The 18470-nt window shown below is 40.2% G+C and overlaps 2 protein-coding genes and 1 non-coding gene across 9 annotated transcripts; all 3 read left to right on the forward strand.

Moving 5' to 3' along the window:
- Positions 1-2463: 2463 nt before the first annotated feature.
- uba3 (ubiquitin-like modifier activating enzyme 3) lies at positions 2464-7675 on the forward strand. Of its 7 annotated transcripts, none has more exons than XM_074679751.1 (18): positions 2492-2542; positions 2664-3029; positions 3360-3480; positions 3572-3652; positions 3744-3826; positions 3938-4018; positions 4187-4230; positions 4460-4524; positions 4646-4801; positions 4898-5000; positions 5100-5213; positions 5453-5506; positions 6261-6297; positions 6404-6485; positions 6580-6680; positions 6804-6867; positions 6995-7049; positions 7176-7674. In XM_074679751.1, exons 3-18 carry the CDS (start codon positions 3361-3363, stop codon positions 7262-7264), a joined length of 1329 nt encoding a protein of 442 aa, XP_074535852.1. In that variant the 5' UTR covers positions 2492-2542; positions 2664-3029; position 3360; the 3' UTR covers positions 7265-7674. The 7 variants fall into 7 exon arrangements, with proteins under 7 accessions (XP_074535819.1, XP_074535852.1, XP_074535808.1 ...); XM_074679707.1 differs by having other exon boundaries at positions 2504-2542; positions 2664-2702; positions 7176-7675; XM_074679735.1 differs by having other exon boundaries at positions 2541-2848; positions 2939-3029.
- Positions 7676-7985: 310 nt separating this feature from the next.
- tmf1 (TATA element modulatory factor 1) lies at positions 7986-18417 on the forward strand. Its single transcript, XM_074676682.1, has 17 exons — positions 7986-8590; positions 8678-10050; positions 11878-11981; positions 12196-12322; positions 12439-12544; positions 12931-13073; positions 13661-13827; positions 14045-14201; positions 15025-15117; positions 15227-15383; positions 15476-15668; positions 16533-16602; positions 16687-16779; positions 16875-16994; positions 17099-17257; positions 17471-17596; positions 17707-18417. Exons 1-17 carry the CDS (start codon positions 8455-8457, stop codon positions 17845-17847), a joined length of 3465 nt encoding a protein of 1154 aa, XP_074532783.1. The 5' UTR covers positions 7986-8454; the 3' UTR covers positions 17848-18417.
- On the forward strand, positions 16193-16265 carry trnar-acg (transfer RNA arginine (anticodon ACG)). Its single transcript has one exon. It is a non-coding gene; the product is annotated as a tRNA-Arg (tRNA).
- Positions 18418-18470: the final 53 nt, after the last annotated feature.

Here is an 18470-nt window from a genome sequence, read left to right on the forward strand (position 1 = left end):
AAATGTGAACTTAGAGGTGTGTTTTTCCCGATAATCTCTTCAGACTAACCTCGGCGGCATTTTAATGCTCAACTTCACAAAATAATGTTGTAATGTATGGAGATAACACACACACACACACACACACACACACAAACACACACACACACTGGAATCATATACTGAGAAAACGCTGTTTTACTGAGTGTATATGGAGAGTCTAATTACATTGTGAACACTGGCAATAAATCACTGAGTCTTAATCAAAGCAATGCGACAGAGAGAGTCATCAATCACTTATTACAGCACAACACAACACAGGCCTGTATAGCTTCTCCTTGTCTTCTGCCTGGCAGCTCTTCTCCCTGCCTAACATGGGACATATCGCTGTGACACATTATCATTAGCACAATCAACACCACTTTGGATGTCCTGACGGGGAGCCATCATGTGGCAAATGGATATGGAGATGTATGAGGCCATAAAGCTGACAAACCCTTATTCCTCATGTCAAAGCATGAAGACGAAACGTGCAGAGAAAACAACATCTTCTCCTCTGTTTCCTGTTGAAGAATAGACACTAAATATAAGCTGTTTCTCTGAGGTTCTGCTCCCTGGCAGGTTGTCACATACCTACCTGCCATGATCAAGTATTTCAAGCAGTGGTCTTGTCAACTCAGGAATCTTCAATCTCTGAGCAGACACCTTAAGTGTAGGTGGCTGTGATGGATGGCTGAGAGCTGGGTCACCTCTGAGGCGCTGTGGTAAAATTCAGAATGTGGCTGCTTCAGGTGGAGAAATGACAGATGACATTTCAATAGAATCTATAAAAATGTGTCACCACCACAAGATGTTTTGACTACTTGTCCTCTGCTGGCCTACTTAAGATCCATTTTGCATCATGCATAACCCACTGGTTTAAAGACCTTCAATGCATTACTGGAGGCAAATTAATAGAGGAGACAATATTGAAACCATTTCAATTTAAATGTTCTTGTCCAGTACTCCAAGGGCTTGGTTCTCATTCATAATATCACCTTTTCAGTGCCTCAAGGGCCACCATCTTCCATTTTCCACACTGCCCTGCTATTTAAAATGAAAGCTTTACTATAGTAAAATGAAAGAGGACGGGACAGACAGGATAAATAAGAGGAGGGAGAGGGAGAGGAGGGCTGGCATAGCGAGCAGTCAGCTATGAAGGACATGGCCGCAGCAATTATCTTAAGTTATCAGTTTTCAGAGGCTGTCAATCGGAACATCTCATTATAAATCAGACGTACTGCTCCCCCAAACTATCAAGATCACCAACGCCAAAAAAGAAGAAAGAAGAAAAGTACTGCAATGAAGCCCCCCTCCATCTCAAAAGTGTCCAGCAATTTCAGTTTTTTTAAACTATCAGTGCAAACATTAAACAGATCTCAAGTGACCTCTGCAAATCATATCTCCACCACATTTCCGTAAATATAAGAGAGTAATAAAAGCATGTCACACACGGGGAATAATTATATACATGCACCCACTAACATGTCTCTTTAAATGCAAAAAAGCCCAGCCTTAGGTTTATTAATCATTCTATAATGAGAGATTAAACACTGAGATTTATCTCTCAAATGTGGTCACAGTAAATCAAATACTTGGGGGAGACATACTCACCAGCCAAGTCATTAAACTTAATTACCTGATCTCAGTTTTATGTCTTATTCATAATAAGTACCTTGTGAAGCAGTTCACAATGAAAGCAGCTTAAAGCTATATATCTGTGTTGTAATTTCCTAAAGCGTTAAAGCAGTAGTTTTCACAGGTTTTATAGCAGATAAAGATATAGAATTAAGATAACACGATGAAAGCACTGTAATTAAGTTTAGAGATGGAATTATCAAACCAGTCACTTTTTTTTAGTCAAAGAATATTTAATCAATTTCAGGACCATTTTCCCTTGTTAAGTCCCTCATTGCCTGTTGACTGGTTTTACAGATAATTGCAAAAGTTTTACAGAGCAAAGCAATTATCAGGTAATTACTTGTGGAGTCAGCTCAACTCACTTTGCCATTGTTAAATTGTCTGCCGAAATGTTTTGCATGTAGTTTAACAAGGACCAAGCTCATTATGGTGCAAGCTTTTTGCATATGAGTGCTTAACACTCCCGTGGACCATTAATTTGGACACTTGGAGTTTCTGTGCTCCTGTTTATAATTACCTGAGTGGATCTACAGTGAAGGATATCAAATACACGTAAAGGCAAAATGCTGCCATCTTTTGGATAAGTGGTGCTCTTGCACATGTTTAAGGACGGTTCACGACGCTGCATTCAAAGCTATCGGAATACTTAAAATCAATGAAGCAATGGCGCTCACTGCTATTCATTCAATACATATAAAATCATACGTAGGCCCTTTCAGTAAAGAATAAGAATAAATTGTGGTATCGAACAAATTGGTGTCCAAATTTAACTCTGTGCTTCAGCACTTTCTCTGTCATAGCACAGGACAGTTCTCATTTACCACCGCCAGCATCGACATTTAAATGTACATTAGTAGCTAAACATGGCGGACGCGGATGAGTCGTAAGTAGCTGCCGAAGAAACAAGCAAGAAATAGTCATTAACTGCCAGAAAGATGCTTTCAAATCTCAATTGTCTAAGAAAGCGCAGCATGAATGAACCTTCTTTTATTCTCTATTTTTAGGGAGAAGAAAAGAAGGAGAGTAGTGGAGCAGACTGAGAAGTTAGTGATGAATTGCTAGAACTGACAGAAGGTTTGAGGTTACTGAGCAGCAGGAAGGTTAACGTTAGCTAGCTGAAGAGACTAACTTATAGTGGTTACTAACAGTGCACTGAGATATACTAGGGACAGAACATTTGTAGCTATACGTGAGTACCCACCAGATGTGTTTACTGAATAAAAACGGTGTTATTAATCTGCTTAAGGTTCCTACTCACACTGAGCATGCTGTCACTTAGCTTAGCCACCGGGCTCTGTCCAGGCAGAGTAAAGCCGGAGGGTCAGTAACGCCCACCTGTCAGAAATATGCAGGTTTACCATATTATCAAGGTATGAATAAACCACAAAGCGTTGAACATGTCAGAAATGAAGCATAAAGGGTTGATCAGATTGTTAAAAAAAAGAAAATTAACAATACTCTACTTATTTATATATAGAACCTCTAAAGCTGATGCATGATCTCCTGTAAATTGAATAGCATCACGGGTATGTTGCTGTTATTAGAATTATTAAATTCATGTGTTGTAAGTTATATATACACTTGTATCTACATATGTTTATGGCATGAGTTCAGCAGATTTTCCTTTTTTCGTGATAAGCACCAAACAAAACGAGCTGTTACCAATAACACATCCTAAATGGAGGTATTATTGTCCTCAGGATGCTGGTTGATGGATATAATGGTCAAAGCTGCGAGTGGGAGGGACGATGGAACCATATCAAAAAGTTTCTGGAAAGGTCAGGGCCCTTCACACATCCAGACTTTGAAGCCAGCACAGAGGTAAAAGTTACAAGGAACAAAATGACTCAAACTTTCTTTTTTTCCCTTTCATGTCTCTAATGTAAAATCTCTGTATCACCTCTTTCTTTAGTCGTTGCAGTTCATGTTGGACACATGCAGAATTCTGGTCATTGGTGCTGGTGGTCTGGGGTGTGAGCTGCTGAAAGACTTGGTATGATCACTTGAAAAAAAATATTTTGAAAATATCATTTGGTGTTACTACAGAGCCAAAACTTTGTGTTTTTGTACTTTTAATCTCTCAGGCTTTATCAGGCTTCAGAAACATTCATGTTGTCGACATGGACACTATTGATGTTTCAAACCTGAATCGTCAGTTCCTCTTCAGGTCAGTGGAATTTAATTAGTTCTAAGTAAGTTCCTGTAATAATCAGTAAATGTTACCCCAGAGGCAAGCAGATATGTTCTTCTGATGTGTGTTTGATATTGATATCAACAGGCCAAAAGATGTAGGTCGGCCCAAGGCGGATGTTGCAGCTGATTTCATCAACAATCGCATACCCGGATGCCGTGTAGTCCCGTATCCTTTGGAAGAAAATATTTGCACATTTTTGTATTAATTGATACTAAAATGAAAACACTCAAACCACAGCATAGATGATTCATAAATGCTGCAATCAGCTATGAGGAAGTCGAAATTACGAAAACATTTTGCTCAGACATGATTTCTCCTTAATGATTTGTACAGGCACTTCAAGAAAATTCAAGACTTAAATGAAACATTCTACAGGCGTAAGTTTGATTGGGACTGCTTGTTTTCATCATTCCTAATGTCTGATTGGAAAGGATCAAAAGATTCAGGATTAGAAATGAGTCTTACATACTTTACTTTAAAGTAAATACATTAATTTATAGATATTGCACTCTATTTTGGAGCTCTGGAATGTATATTATTATTATTTTATATGCAATGTTTTTAAAACTCCTGCTGCTCTGATTGAATGAATTGGTCTTCTTTTAGAATTTCATATCATTGTCTGTGGGCTGGACTCTGTAATTGCCAGGAGGTGGATGAATGGCATGCTGGTAAGTTGTCTGCACTTTGTTGTTGTTTTGTTTGTCTTCTTTGACTCACCCTCAAAGAGAAGTAAAACTGCAGGTTGCTGTAGCATAAGGAAAGTAGTCAAACACAACCCCTTTTCTGCAGCTGTCTTTGCTGGTGTACGAAGACGGTGTCCTGGACCCAGGTTCCATTATTCCTCTGATTGATGGTGGGACAGAGGGCTTCAAAGGCAACGCCAGAGTCATTCTTCCCGGCATGTCTGCCTGCATCGATTGTACACTTGAACTTTACCCTCCTCAGGTGAGGAAGCACAGGAAATATTTGTGCCCATGATGAAGTACTATTACAGAAGCAGTAATTAGTGTGTTTAATGCTAAAATACACCTTCCTTTGTAGGTCAACTTTCCCATGTGTACGATAGCTTCCATGCCTCGGTTGCCAGAGCATTGCATTGAATATGCTCGAATGCTGCTTTGGCCTAGAGAGAAACCATTTGGGGGTAAGAAGTCAATTGATTTATAAGTCATACCATTTTGTAAACTTAAGGCTAAAAGGGCTCAAAGGTCTTTTTCCTTTGTGTGTTTTTTGTGTGGATCAGATGACGTGGTCCTGGATGGAGATGACCCAGAGCACATCCAGTGGGTGTATCAGAGATCTCTGGAGAGGGCAGCAGAGTTCAGCATAACAGGGGTGACATACAGGCTTACTCAGGGTGAGCACACCTGTTCAATAGCTTCTTTATTTAACATCAGTTAGGAGACAAGCCAGAGTACATAAGACCCAGTGAACTGTTGCCATGCAAATAAAGTCTTTTTTGGAAGTTTGGTGTTTATTTTAGTATGGCCTAGATTTTTTTCAGGTGCCTTACTGGGTGCCTTTATATCAGATTTGTAATAGCATTAATTTCTGTGGCTGTTCATTTGTTTTTCAATCATCTCTTATCTGGTACAGGTGTTGTTAAGAGAATAATTCCAGCTGTTGCATCTACAAATGCTGTCATAGCTGGTAAGTAGCTTAGACAAAACAGTAGGGGTGTAATGAAATAGTCAACTCATGATACAATACAAAATATGATATGAGGCTCATAATACAATACACTCAGGATATGATTTAACTTTAGTTCACAATATCACAGAAAAGGTTCACATTCAAAAAATAACTTTTTTTCTTAATGCTTGTCTTCTCAATACTTGCTGTAAAAATTGATTCATCTTTCTGACATAACTGGTATCATTTTCTTTAGAAATAGGAGTAAAATTGGGATTTATGATATATTTATTATGTTACAGCACAATAGCCTAAAGTGTGAAAATCATGTCACATCCTGATGAGAAGTGACATCCTCAATAGCTATTTCATAAACAGGGCTGACTGGGTGGATAAATCAAACGCACCTTTCCCAACTCTGTGTTTATGAAGCAGCTGACAGGTCTCAGTGGATCAGTATGAAAACAAACAGTGAAGTCATATCTCCTGTTCTGCCCTTTAGCTATTTTTTTTTTATTACTTGATTTTATTTTGTGCAGCTTTGAAATTTATTTAGCGGATTTTCTATTTCATGAAATTTTGTTACATTCCTACCAAAAATGTATAAAGCATTTCCTCAAAGGACTTGTGAAACTGATTCCCTGAGAGCTATAATGAGCTGCTATATAATTGTTAATCATTTATCAACCCCACTGACTGTGTTAACCTTGTGCAAACAGAGATGTTGACCTACCCGGATCTAATAATTTCTTTTCTGGTTTATTTGTCCAAGCTGCTTGTGCCACCGAGGTTTTCAAAATAGCATCAAGGTGAGTGTGCATGTCCTGCTACTCAGCTATCAGTGCAGAGAGAAGATCTTTATTTGACACACATGCCCCAAACTGTTTCTAATAATGCAACTGTTCCCATATCCAGTGCCTACATACCCCTCAATAACTACATGGTGTTCAACGATGTTGACGGCTTGTACACCTACACTTTTGAAGCAGAACGGAAGGTTAGGTCCCAAGCTTAATATTTGTAGGTATGTTCGCAAATTTCATAAAAGAGCTTCTTCAGTAAAAGATTTTTTATGCTTCACTGTATTACAGGAAAACTGTACAGCTTGCAGCCAAATACCTGTGGACTTGAACTTTCCTCCATCTGCCAAACTCCAAGAGGTTTTGGACTTCTTGACTGAAGGAGCCTCGCTGTATGTTTGTCCACCTGATAAGAATGCATTTCCAGTAATTACACTGTGTCAGCCTTTTAAAGGTCATGCTTGCTTCAGTCTTTGACTCATCTTTCACAGCCTTTTTCAATCTTTTATTTCCAGACAAATGAAGTCACCTGCTATAACTGCAACAGTGGAAGGAAAGAACAAAACCTTATATTTGCAGGTAATAAAACTCTGTGGTTACAGTGTGTCATGTTTTAGCTTCTGAAGAATTGGTGTGTTCTGATAACACATGACAATCATGCAAATTTAAGTTTAAGCTGACTCTTTGCTGGTATTCTGCATTATAGTCTGTCGCTTCAATTGAACAGAGGACGCGGCCGAATCTATCCAAAACCTTAAAAGGTGAGGTGCTTTTGTTTACTCTTATGGTTACTTGAAATACCAATGACTAAGGTTTGGTGGATAAAAACATGTTGTGGTTAACAATGTGCCTATTCATTTTTTTATGATTCATATTTTTTTTTCCAGAGCTTGGCCTGACTGACGGACAAGAGCTAGCTGTGGCTGATGTCACCACACCTCAGACCATGTTGTTCAGACTCTGCTTCACCTCATAGGAAAAACTCAAGCACTCCCACAAACAACTGATGTCATTTGTGTTTCTAGGCTGACTGTGACTTGATACAGGCTTTTATAACAGCCTAATTAGTAGACAGTTTACAGAGCACCAGGTTTTAGCGTAAATACTTTGTTCATTTTAATGTACTTATTGACTCAGTTTGATTTTATGCACTGAAAAGCCAAATCATAGTTCATATTCTGCCATGTTTTGGTGAAACATTTTCTGTGACTCTTACAGATTTCTGCATTAATGTTATATCTGCACTACAGCCGAAGGTGTGCTCTGTGCAAACAAACAGACTAGCATTTTTATCTTTGAAAAAAAGATTGTTTTGGTATGGGATATCTTGAATATTTATTTATTCTGACAGATTTTTAGTTGCAGTAACCACCTATGTGGTACATCACAGACATGGTTAATGTTTTGTGAACTGGAATAAAATGTTTTTCTATCATTTTCCTGTTTTCTGTGTGTGTATTTGTGGGAGTGAAGTTGTAATGGAGGAGACTGATCATTGGAACTATAAACAGACTAAAATCAGCATCTTGAGTAAACAAAATTCATACTCTGCAATTACTTTCAAATACAAATATATTTAGCTGCCGGGATAGGAGTACAAAATGTAGGCCAGTGCAGGATTTCGCGCAGCCGACTGGGCTGTCTCAGCATTTCAGGCCCAGTCAGACCGGATCATGACGTCATGGGGCTACGTGGAAAGGAAGTAGCGAGCAGGCTAAAGCTAGCTGCTGCAAGTTGAGAGCGACCAAAACAAACGATGACGGCCGAGCCAAGGAGGCGATACAAGCTTGGATTTAACATGGGAAATAGATTCGCCTAGAAAAGCTAGATCAAGTATCACGTACACCGATATTTCTACATGACTGACGTGTAGAAATGTTGAAGTTTTAAGTGCCAACGGGGCAGTTTTCGAGCTGTAACTGTACCTAGGGTTGATCCTGTACATTAACGTTATGCGTTGGCTAGATTGTAGCTAGCTAGTAAAGGAGATTTTTTCGAACTAAACACTAATTCGAAATTAATAAATACATTTGGTATTAGAGGATCTTGGCGACTGAAAATGTAGTGACAGCTAAAGCGACTGTTATATATTTATACGCCGAGTTCGCATCAAGATCTCTTAACAGTTTCTGAACTTGGTCATAGCTAGCTAGCTTTACTGGCAAAATGAGTTGGTTCAATGCATCTCATCTGTCCAGCTTCGCCAAACAAGCGTTAACATCAGCTCAGAAGTCAATCGATCGGGTTTTGGACATTAAAGAAGAGGACCAATGGGGTGACACAGTTGTTATGCCTTACAATGGTGAGTTATGAACGGCACAATTTGAGCACTTGCTTCCTATCTCCCTCTAGATAACTTCTATTAACGTAACCATCTCTGTCTCTTTAGATGTTACACTACCTGAAAAGCTGTCATTAAGTGGAGGATGGGGTATAACGCAATGGGACACACCACCTGAAGAAAAGACCACCACTCCTCCTCCCTCTTCTGAGGCCATCACTACTCCTGTCACCCGCACAGTTGTGGATGAATCTGAAAACTTTTTTAGTGCCTTTTTGCCCCCAGGAGAGGGTCAAGGTGTCACCAAAACCCAAGTTGTCTCTGTGCCCCCCACCAAATCTCAAAGACGGCCTCGGGAGAAAGAGAACATCAGCAAGGCTGTGGCCCAAAAAGAAGAGGAGACTGAAGAGTTAGCACCGACTGATGAGAGTCATGAGAATTTGAAAGCTACTGAAAACCTGCCAGCTGAGCCTGAGTCTTTGCCAGCAGCACCTCACACAGACACTATCCCCAAAGAGCAGGTTTCTGCAGCCTACTCTTCCACTGATCTCTCTAGTAAAGCTGACAGTGAAAAAAGTAATGTAGAAATAGATGTTTGCTTAGTAGTTCCTGAAGACTCAGAAACAAAGCAATCACAGACTCCCTCAGATCACAAGACCGAGCAGGATACCTCTGATTCCTCTGAACCTTCTGCTGATCCCTCTGGGCCCAAAAGTTCAGAGCCATCACCCTCCCCTTCCTCTAAAGAAGTATCCATTGAGCATAAAGAGTCAAAGGTGGAGGATCGTCAAAGTGATACCCCTTCTCCTCCAGTCAGTGCTTTCTCCTCTGGCACCTCCACCACCAGTGATATTGAAGTGCTGGACCATGAATCTGTGCTGAGTGAGAGCTCAGCCAGCTCCAGACAAGAAACAGGTGAGGGCAAGGCTGGCCTTCACTTAATGCAGGGCTCCTTCCAGCTTCTCACTGCCTCCACCTGTGGAGACTTCCCTCGTCTGGAGGACTATTCCAAACTCACAGAGAGCTGCGGCTCCTCCTCGGATGCATTTGAACGTATAGATTCATTCAGTGTGCAGTCACTAGACAGCCGAAGTGTCAGTGAGGTTAACTCAGATGATGAGATCCCTGGCAGTCGGACATTAGCATCTGTGACTGCGGGACCTGCTCCTCCAACAGTGTCACCAGCTGTGTGTCAAAAGCAAGACAGTGAAATGGAGGAGAAGGTAGGAGAGAAGCAAGATGAGGAGGAAGAGGAAGGCTTTGCTGAATCAATGAGGGAGCAGTCGCTGGATGAGATGGAGGAGAGTGGACGGAGTGCGACACCGGTTAATATCGAGCAGCCTGAGGAGTTACCACAGCAAGAATCCGAGGCACTTGTCACACTTTCTGATTCTACATGCGTAGATGAAGAGGAAATCACTCCACCAATCACTGAGGAAATGAAAGGCTTCTCAACAGTCCAGATTTTGGAGTTTCAAAAGGTAGTCATTTGTACTTTGTACCTATTGAGTGGCAGGTATTATAAGATTTTTTAAAGTACATAAAGTCTACTGGGTCCACATAAGTGTGTGGATTACACCCAGCATGAAAGGATGTTGCATGTCTTTGTGACGCTTTGGAAGTTAAGAGGAGTATTCATAGTGAATGTTTTGAAAATCCGTCTGTTTTTGCACTCATAACACAACAGGGCTGCACAGAGATTCAATGATTTGTGCTGTTGTGTCACAGCAAGAAGATTCCTGGTTCAGTTCTGTCCAGCTGGAAAAGTGCCTTTCTGTGTGCAGTTTGCATGTTCTCCCCTTGTATGCATAAGTTCTCTCAGGGCACTCTGACTTCTTTCTATAGTCCAAAAACATGCTCAGCTGGGTGATTGTGTGTGTATGGTTGTCTGTCTTTAGGGCTGCAGCTATTGAATATTTTAGTATTCGAGTATTCTACTGAAAAATCCCATCAATTAATCAAGTTATCGGATAAAACACATTTTTGTTTAGTTAAAGAGCAGTTATTTTTCAAATGAAAATTTTTCTCTTTAAGAAATAGAATTTTCTGATACAGCCTGTCAATAAGAACACTTGCTTTGGTAGCTCCAAAATTTGTAAACACACTTTGACACATTTTTTGTGCCTTTTACATCTCATCAAATGTTGCAGACCCAAATGGCACCCGTTTCATAGAATTACCCATTAGTCTCCAAACTCCAGAAAAGAAGCTAGATTTGTTGCTAGTTGCTATTTTGTATAAGAGGTAGCTTGAGTGGTCTGAAAAGCACCCTACAGCCCTGTGAAGGTAGTAGTAGTAAAGGTAATGGATAACAACAATACAAAAACAGCTTAAAAACTCTGGAGTGGAAGCAAAATAAAATGCATTCATTTCAAAGGTGCTTTTAAATCACTTCAGTATTGTTCCCAGCATTCTCGAGGACACATGTTGCATTGGGATGTCAACTATTTGACTCATATCTGTGTTTTCTTGTTGTTTTGAAATGTCTTCAAGCATCTTGCACAGGGGATCATTTATTCCCCCTCAGTTTGTAATGTGTTTAAAGACCACTGGACTAGGGCTGAGTGATTTCAAAAAATAATGTAATTGCAATTTTTTTAGACCAATATTGGGGGGCACGTTCATCTTTTGAATGGTTCATTTAACACACATTTTAAGTCATGTTACAGTATGACTAACGTGACAAAAGATAATGTTAACATTTAAACAAGTCTTTTTTGCATGTCTTGATTGAAAAAGAAAAAGGAACACTGTGAAATTTTACTGACCTCCAGTTGTCAGGAAGAGTAATAGACCATACAGAATAAAGTGATCAAGGGGTATGGCTCTACAATCTACTAGATGGATATTTGTAGCTCACAGGGTTTTTTTGCCAGGAAAAAAAACAGCATTTTGACTTTTGCTGGTTATAGGGGAGAACAAGTACAAGTTACTATATTCCCTCCAGGTCTGTGTACATGATGCAACTTTTTTTTTCCAAATTGCAGCTTTTGGGATTTGAAAATTACATTCTATTACATTGCGATGTTGGTTTAAAATCGATTAATTGTTCCACCCTACACTTGACACAAGTTTATAGAAATTATAAATAAAGTATGATATGAAGTCAGAATGTTTTCCTCTTAAAAGTCAGACATCATCCCTTTTTCCTGAAGTCCTTCCAGTTTTTACACCAGACAGCAGCTGTTCAACCTTCACATTGTATCTCTGCTCAACATCACAGTTCTGTCCAGATGAATAAGTTCTGCAGTTTGTCTTCAGTCTGTCTACATTTGGTGACTCAGAAATATCCTGTTGACATTTTGTAGGTTATTGACGAGCTGTCAGGACGCCTTGAGAAGAGAGAGTCCCAGCTGCTGGCAGTCAGCAAAGACAAGGCCAAGCTGGAGGAAGAGTGTGACAACCTTAAAGAGTGAGTTTACGGTTCAAGGTGGTGCTGATTTTAAAATAGAAATCCTTGAATTCATCAAGCTTGGTGTGAAGCTGCATTAACATATACCTTTTACATACTTCTCAGCTGAATTTTTTAGCTGATGTTTGTGAACTTATATGAAGCGAACTGTGCTCTCCTTGCCTTAACAGTTTGACTTTGAGTTCTTAAACTAATAATCTTGTTCCTCCTCCAGTGAAGTGGTAACCCTGAAGGAGGAGAGCTCCACTGTTCAGTCCTTAAAGGATGAGTTCACACAGCGCATAGCAGATGCAGAGAGGAAGGCTCAGCTGGCCTGCAAAGAAAGAGACATAGCCAAGAAGGTAGCTGGCATGTTACTCATCCATGTTTATGATGATGTGAAACTAACTTCAATGTGTCTATGTCTGCAATAAGAAGCATCTTTAGATATCAAAGATGACATTTTTCATTATCTCAGGAAATCAAGGGCTTGCGAGAAGAGCTCTCTACAAGACTTAACTCCAGCGACACAATGGAGATCATCAGAGAAAAAGAGGAACAGATCAGAGGTCTACTGGAAGAAGGTAACACTCATATGTTGCAAAACATTACTCTTCACCAACACCAACCCTACAAGCTGCACAGTCCAGGAAATATTTGGCATGGAGCCAGTTGTGGACTAAGCCTGGCATCATACCACAGCTGATGTAGCACTTTCAGTCACTAAAAACAATAGTCAGGTACCAAAATGATATCAACAAAGACTTGTTCAGTATTCCAAAATTGTCTCTTGCTTCAGTCTTGAATAATGAGTTTGTGGATGGTTAAAGTTGTAGCCACTGATTGTTTACCTTGTGAATAAAATACAAGGTATACATGATACAACTTTTCAAACACAGCAGGTATGAGCTTCAGATCTTTTTGTGACTTTTTTACAGTTTGCTGTGGTGTTTGTATCTATCATGTGTAGGTGAAAAGCTGTCCAAGCAGCAGCTACAGCACAGCAACATTATCAAGAAACTGCGTGTGAAGGAGAAGGAGAGCGACTCAAAGATCATCAAGCAACAGAAAAAGATTAAGGAACTGGACGAGGAGCTGAAGCAGCTGCAGCAGGTGAGACTTATCACTCAACACTTTTAATTGTGGGTTAGAAAAACAAAATCTTGCTTCTAGCTTTGAAATATCTGCTGCAGGATTTGGATTCAAAATTGAATGCAACTTTCTGCAGACTGTAAATCTTCACGCGTGCCACCCTGTCTGAAACTATTTACCCACCTGAGCCATTCTCATGAGTCTACAGTAAGATGACCACAGACACACCTTTGAACCAGATGGCTGCCGTGTCTTGTTTTACTTAGTATCACAATAGTTTTGTGAGTTTGGGATGATGATTGATGGCTTAGGTGGGGCCATGTCAAAGCTGTTTGTGACTTTTATTGTGAAGGTGCACAAGGCTCTGTGAGAAAAGTGTGTCAAACCACAAGACACGAGCTGTAAATAGCAGTTCTTACGTCATGCAAAAACCTAGAGTTTCAGGAAAATATAAGAGAATTTAGTCTTAGCTTTTTAGTCCATCCACCATATTTACTATGAGCTTGTGATTTTCCATTATTTAAGCGAATTCATCATTTTTTTCCCTGAAACTTAATGTGCTATACTGGTATGGCTAAAGATGACGCTAAAATTCTGCATGTGTTAAGGTTTTAGACGGCAAGGAGGAGGTGGAGAAGCAGCACAGAGAAAACATCAAGAAGCTAAATGCTGTGGTGGAACGTCAGGAGAAGGAGCTGAGCCGGGTGCAGGTCGACTTGGAAGAGCTGCAGGAGAAGAACAGAAGCATACAGGCTGCTCTGGATAGCTCTTACAAGTAAACCACACAGCATGCAATCTATATCAAGTAGAAATACACACTGCACACAACGGTTATTTGTAAAACAACAACAACAAAGAACTAAAAATAAAAAAGGTTGCATATAATTTTAGTACTTTGGTGTGATGAAGTACAGAACCAATATTTTTAAAGTTTTTTTCCTGTTGAATGTAGTAATGAAACTGTAAAGCTGATTATCTTTCCCTTGTTACAGAGAGCTGGCAGAACTTCACAAGGTGAATGCCAGCAAAGCCAGCGAGGCTGAAGAAGCAGCTCTTAGCAGGAATATACAGGCCAAAGAGCAGCTGAGCCTGGCTCTTGAGAAGGCCCAAGAGGAGGCCAGGTTACAACAGGAGGCTCTTGCTGATCAGGTAACACAGGCTCGTGCTGTAGACACCAAAGAAAAACTCTTGTTCTCTGCATGTAATTTGAAATGAACCCACCTTGAATACATTAGTGTATCTTCTCTTCATGGGGAGGCCAGAGACAAGTGTTTGTTGCACTAGATTCCTTTCTTCACAAAAGTAACTGTGCTCTATGTTTCATTCTTTACCTTCATATGTCTAACATCCCTCAGCAAGCAGGAACAGTTAATGCCCTGACTTTGTTCTGCTGCAGCTGAAATAGATAATGTAGGCTAAACCAGAACAGCTGAGCAATACTATAAGTGTCAACAGCGAAAGCTGTAATATTTTAGACTTAATACCCCATAATTTCTATTAAAGTTTTGAAAGCTTTAGCAGGGATAGGCTTTTGCAAGTTAGCCTTCCTTGGCACCTTATTGCATGACATCAACTTGAAGCAATGTTTCATCCATTTGTCTCTGTCAAATAAACAAGAAATTACATAGATAAACAAATAACAGTGTGTTCAAGGAACAGTGATGCATTGTGGTGCAGTGGTTAATGCTGTTGCCCCACAGAAAGGAGGTTCCTGGTTTGAAATTTCGGTCAGGTTTGCATGTTTGCATAACTTGTTTGGAGTGTACCCAACCCCACCCATAACCCTTAAATGGAAGCGTAAAGATATCAGTTAAATGGATGTAATCAATGATTTTTTTACACACTGTATGTATTGGCACTTTATCAAAGTTCATGTTGGCATTCTTTGTATTTAGGACTTTTTATTTTTTTGCACAATACAGAATGTAAAAATAAGAGTTCATGTATAAGGTCTATCTGATGTTGTGTCCAGGTGGCTGACTTGAGAGTGGCCCTGCAGCGAGCTGAGCAGCAGCAAGCAAGAAAAGAAGATTATTTGAGGGAAGAGATCAGTGAGCTGCAGCAGGTAACCTAATATGTTGGCCCAAAGGTGTGCCAAAAAGCTGGTTACCTTTTAACAAAAGGTTGTACGGAATCTGTTTCATGAACATAATTTTTAATCGTGTCCACCACAGAGGCTACAGGAGGCAGAGACCAGGAATCAAGAACTCAGTCAGAGTGTGACCTCAGCAACTCGGCCCCTACTGCGACAGATTGAGAACCTACAGGCCTCACTGGGTGGGCAGACTGCCTCTTGGGAAAAACTGGAGCAGAACATCTCTGACAGGCTTGGTGAGAAGCAGAGGCTGAATTTTACGTGTTCACTAAAATTCTGATACAGTGTTGTACAAAGTGAGCAAAAAGATTGACGTGTTTTTAAACAGCGGATGCTCAGGCTCAGCTGGCCGTCGCTGTGCAGAAGGAGCGATCAGCAACTGAGGAGTTGATGTCCATCAAGTCCCAGCTTGCCTCTTTAGAGTCCCAAAATTCACTGCTCCGCCAGGAAAAGGCAAGAGTCCTGGCACAGCTGGACATGGAGAGGAACAAACGAGAGAAACTGGAGGATGAGAGCAGCAGGTAAAAATCCAATTCAAGCTTTACATTTTTTCATTGAATGAAAATGTTCATCCAGTTTATATTCTAAACTGATACAGATTATTCTCAGTGTATTTGAAATTTGAAGTGCTCGTAGAGTTTCTTCTATGAAGAAAACCTCAATGTGTTGTAGAAGAAATTGGGGAATTATTTATAACTCTCTAGATGAGAGAACATTTTTCTGGGGTTGTGGTTTTTAACTTTCTTAGAATTTCACACACACTACAACCCATTCCTCCCTCCTGGATTTTGATTTCACCTGGGTAAGCATTTCTGCTTATGAGCCTTTATTGAAGTATTCAGTAGGATTTAGTTAAAGTGACCTCTCATTTACTACTTCTGCTTCCTGGAGAGCGCTCATGTTTTACTGCCGACCCATTAGTGAGTCAGCGTGTGAAGCATAGGCCGTGGGGGAGGGGATTTCCCTTTGCTAGAACCAGTCATGCATGCACGTGGTCTTTGTCCCGCATGCTGATGTAGTGTGAGAAGGCAGTATGTGTTTCAAGGGGCCAGTGGCGCAATGGATAACGCGTCTGACTACGGATCAGAAGATTCTAGGTTCGACTCCTGGCTGGCTCGAAATTTTTTCTCGATGGCTGAAACAGAAAGCAAAAATGTTCGTCTCAATGCTGCAATAAAGTCAGATCATGTAGGCAGGCTCTGTGTTCAGTTAATCGCTGTGCCAACACATCCTGGTTCTTCTTTTGAGCATACTTAACAGGGAGTTTTCACACTTGACACCATCATACAAATAAGACACATTAAAAGCCCATTGTCAGGGTATATCACTAATTTTGATTTTCAATAATGTTTGTTTGTGACTCATTGCTTGTTTTATCGCCTAAGGGAGCATGTTGAGCTGGAAAATCTGCGTGGAGAACACACCCGAATGCTAGAAGATGCCAAAAAAGAAAAGGTGCCACAGATCTTTGTCTAACTGTTACTGTTATTCACAATAAAAACAACTTTCTTATTCGTGTATTTTTGCCTTTTCCATCAGCTGCTGCTGACCAATCAACTGGAGATGGAGAAGATGAAAGTGGAACAAGAGAAGAAGAAATGCTACTTGGCACAGGAGGCATTAAAAGAGAAGGTTTGGGAGATCTTCAGTGATAGATGCACCCTTGTCTGCTTTGTTATACCAACATTTCTCAAACATGTTAAGATTTTTTTGACTTGTGTTCTCAGGAGCGGAAGGCCATGACCCACTCTGTGGAGCCCCCTGCCTCCTCCACACCTTCCCTGTCCCGCTCCAGCTCAATAAGTGGGGCAGATAATGGTGGCCTGCACACATCAGTCCTTTCCCAGGTACCCAAAGGAGGAATTGTTCAAATCTGAACACCAAGATAGTTTTTTAAATACTTGTATGTGTTTAATCTTACTCACCATGAATGTTGCTGTATTCTTTACAGGACGATGCTTCAGACCACTCCATGGGTACCATGACTATGTCAATGTCAATGAGTGGGACCAACCTGTACGAGGCCGCCCGGCTATCAGGAGGCTCCAGCATCTTAGAGAACCTCCAGTCTCAGCTCAAACTCAGAGAAGGCGAAATAGCACAGCTGCAGGTAGGGACTCAGAACAAACCCTCAAGACTTTATTCCCATTTTACAATAAACCAGAAAACGCCAACATCATCTGGGCAAACTTTTCAAGCTTTGGTTCATTCAGAGAGAATATTATTCTTTACGTTTTATGTTAAAAGAGGGTTAGTAGTTATGTGCAGCGGTAGACGTCTATTTGTGTACTGATGGGTTTTACCTCCTCTCCGTTGGCTACAGCTTGAGATTTCAAGTCTTGAGAGGAGTCGTTCAGTGATGGCTGAGGAGCTGGTCCGGCTAACCAATCAAAACGATGACATGGATGAAAAAGTAAAAGAGATCCCTACACTGAAAATTCAACTCAAGGTGAGGGGTTATGAATCTACATGTCACAGGAAAAGATGTGTCTGGACTGTACTCTTGAGGAACTATTTGCTTGCTGAGGCTCCTCTAATTCTAACTCATTTGTCTCCCAGGATCTCGAGCAGAGACACAACACAATCCTCCAGATGTATGGAGAAAAAGCAGAAGAGGCTGAGGAGCTGAGACTGGACCTTGAAGATGTGAAGAATATGTACAAAACCCAGATTGATGAACTGCTGAAAAACCAGAAATAAACAGTGTTCACTGTTTTACTTCTGGGTTACTTACATATAACACAGCTGACCCTCTTAGCCAGGGATTAAATGAGAGGGGGTAGATAGGACAGACTGTTTAGGTTTAAATACAGTGTCAAATGACAAACAGGTTTACTTTAGATGATATCTTATTTTACTTTATGATCACGATCTTGGGATTAGTCTTGGCAGACAAAACTTTATTCCAGAATCAGTATGAAGGATAGCCACAGTCTTTGAATCAGGTGAAATCATAAGGACTTAGCACCAAACATGCATAAGATGATTTCTCATGACTGACCCTTTCATTTATCTTTTGGACATTAAATAAAGGTAGGAGATGGTGAAGGTTTTCTTGCACTATAAAAAATCATCTATGTTCATTTCCTAATGTATTATCATAAAGTTTTGAAAAATAATATAATTATATTGTACATAAATAAATGTATGTATTGTTCTCAACCCTTTACAAATCACAAGATGTGTGGACCCGGGAGTAGTCTGTGGCTGGAATCTTGAATTTTGGATCTTAAATCTTATACATATGTAAATGAATAAACATATATTGGGGTGGTACAAAAAAAACACGATTCTTGATTTCATTTGCATTGATTAAGTCATGA

Source organism: Halichoeres trimaculatus, unplaced genomic scaffold (genome assembly GCF_033239565.1).
Source record: "Halichoeres trimaculatus isolate MK-OKI-2021-1 unplaced genomic scaffold, fHalTri1.1 fHalTri1_scaffold_1, whole genome shotgun sequence".
Taxonomy (NCBI): Eukaryota; Metazoa; Chordata; class Actinopteri; order Labriformes; family Labridae; genus Halichoeres; species Halichoeres trimaculatus.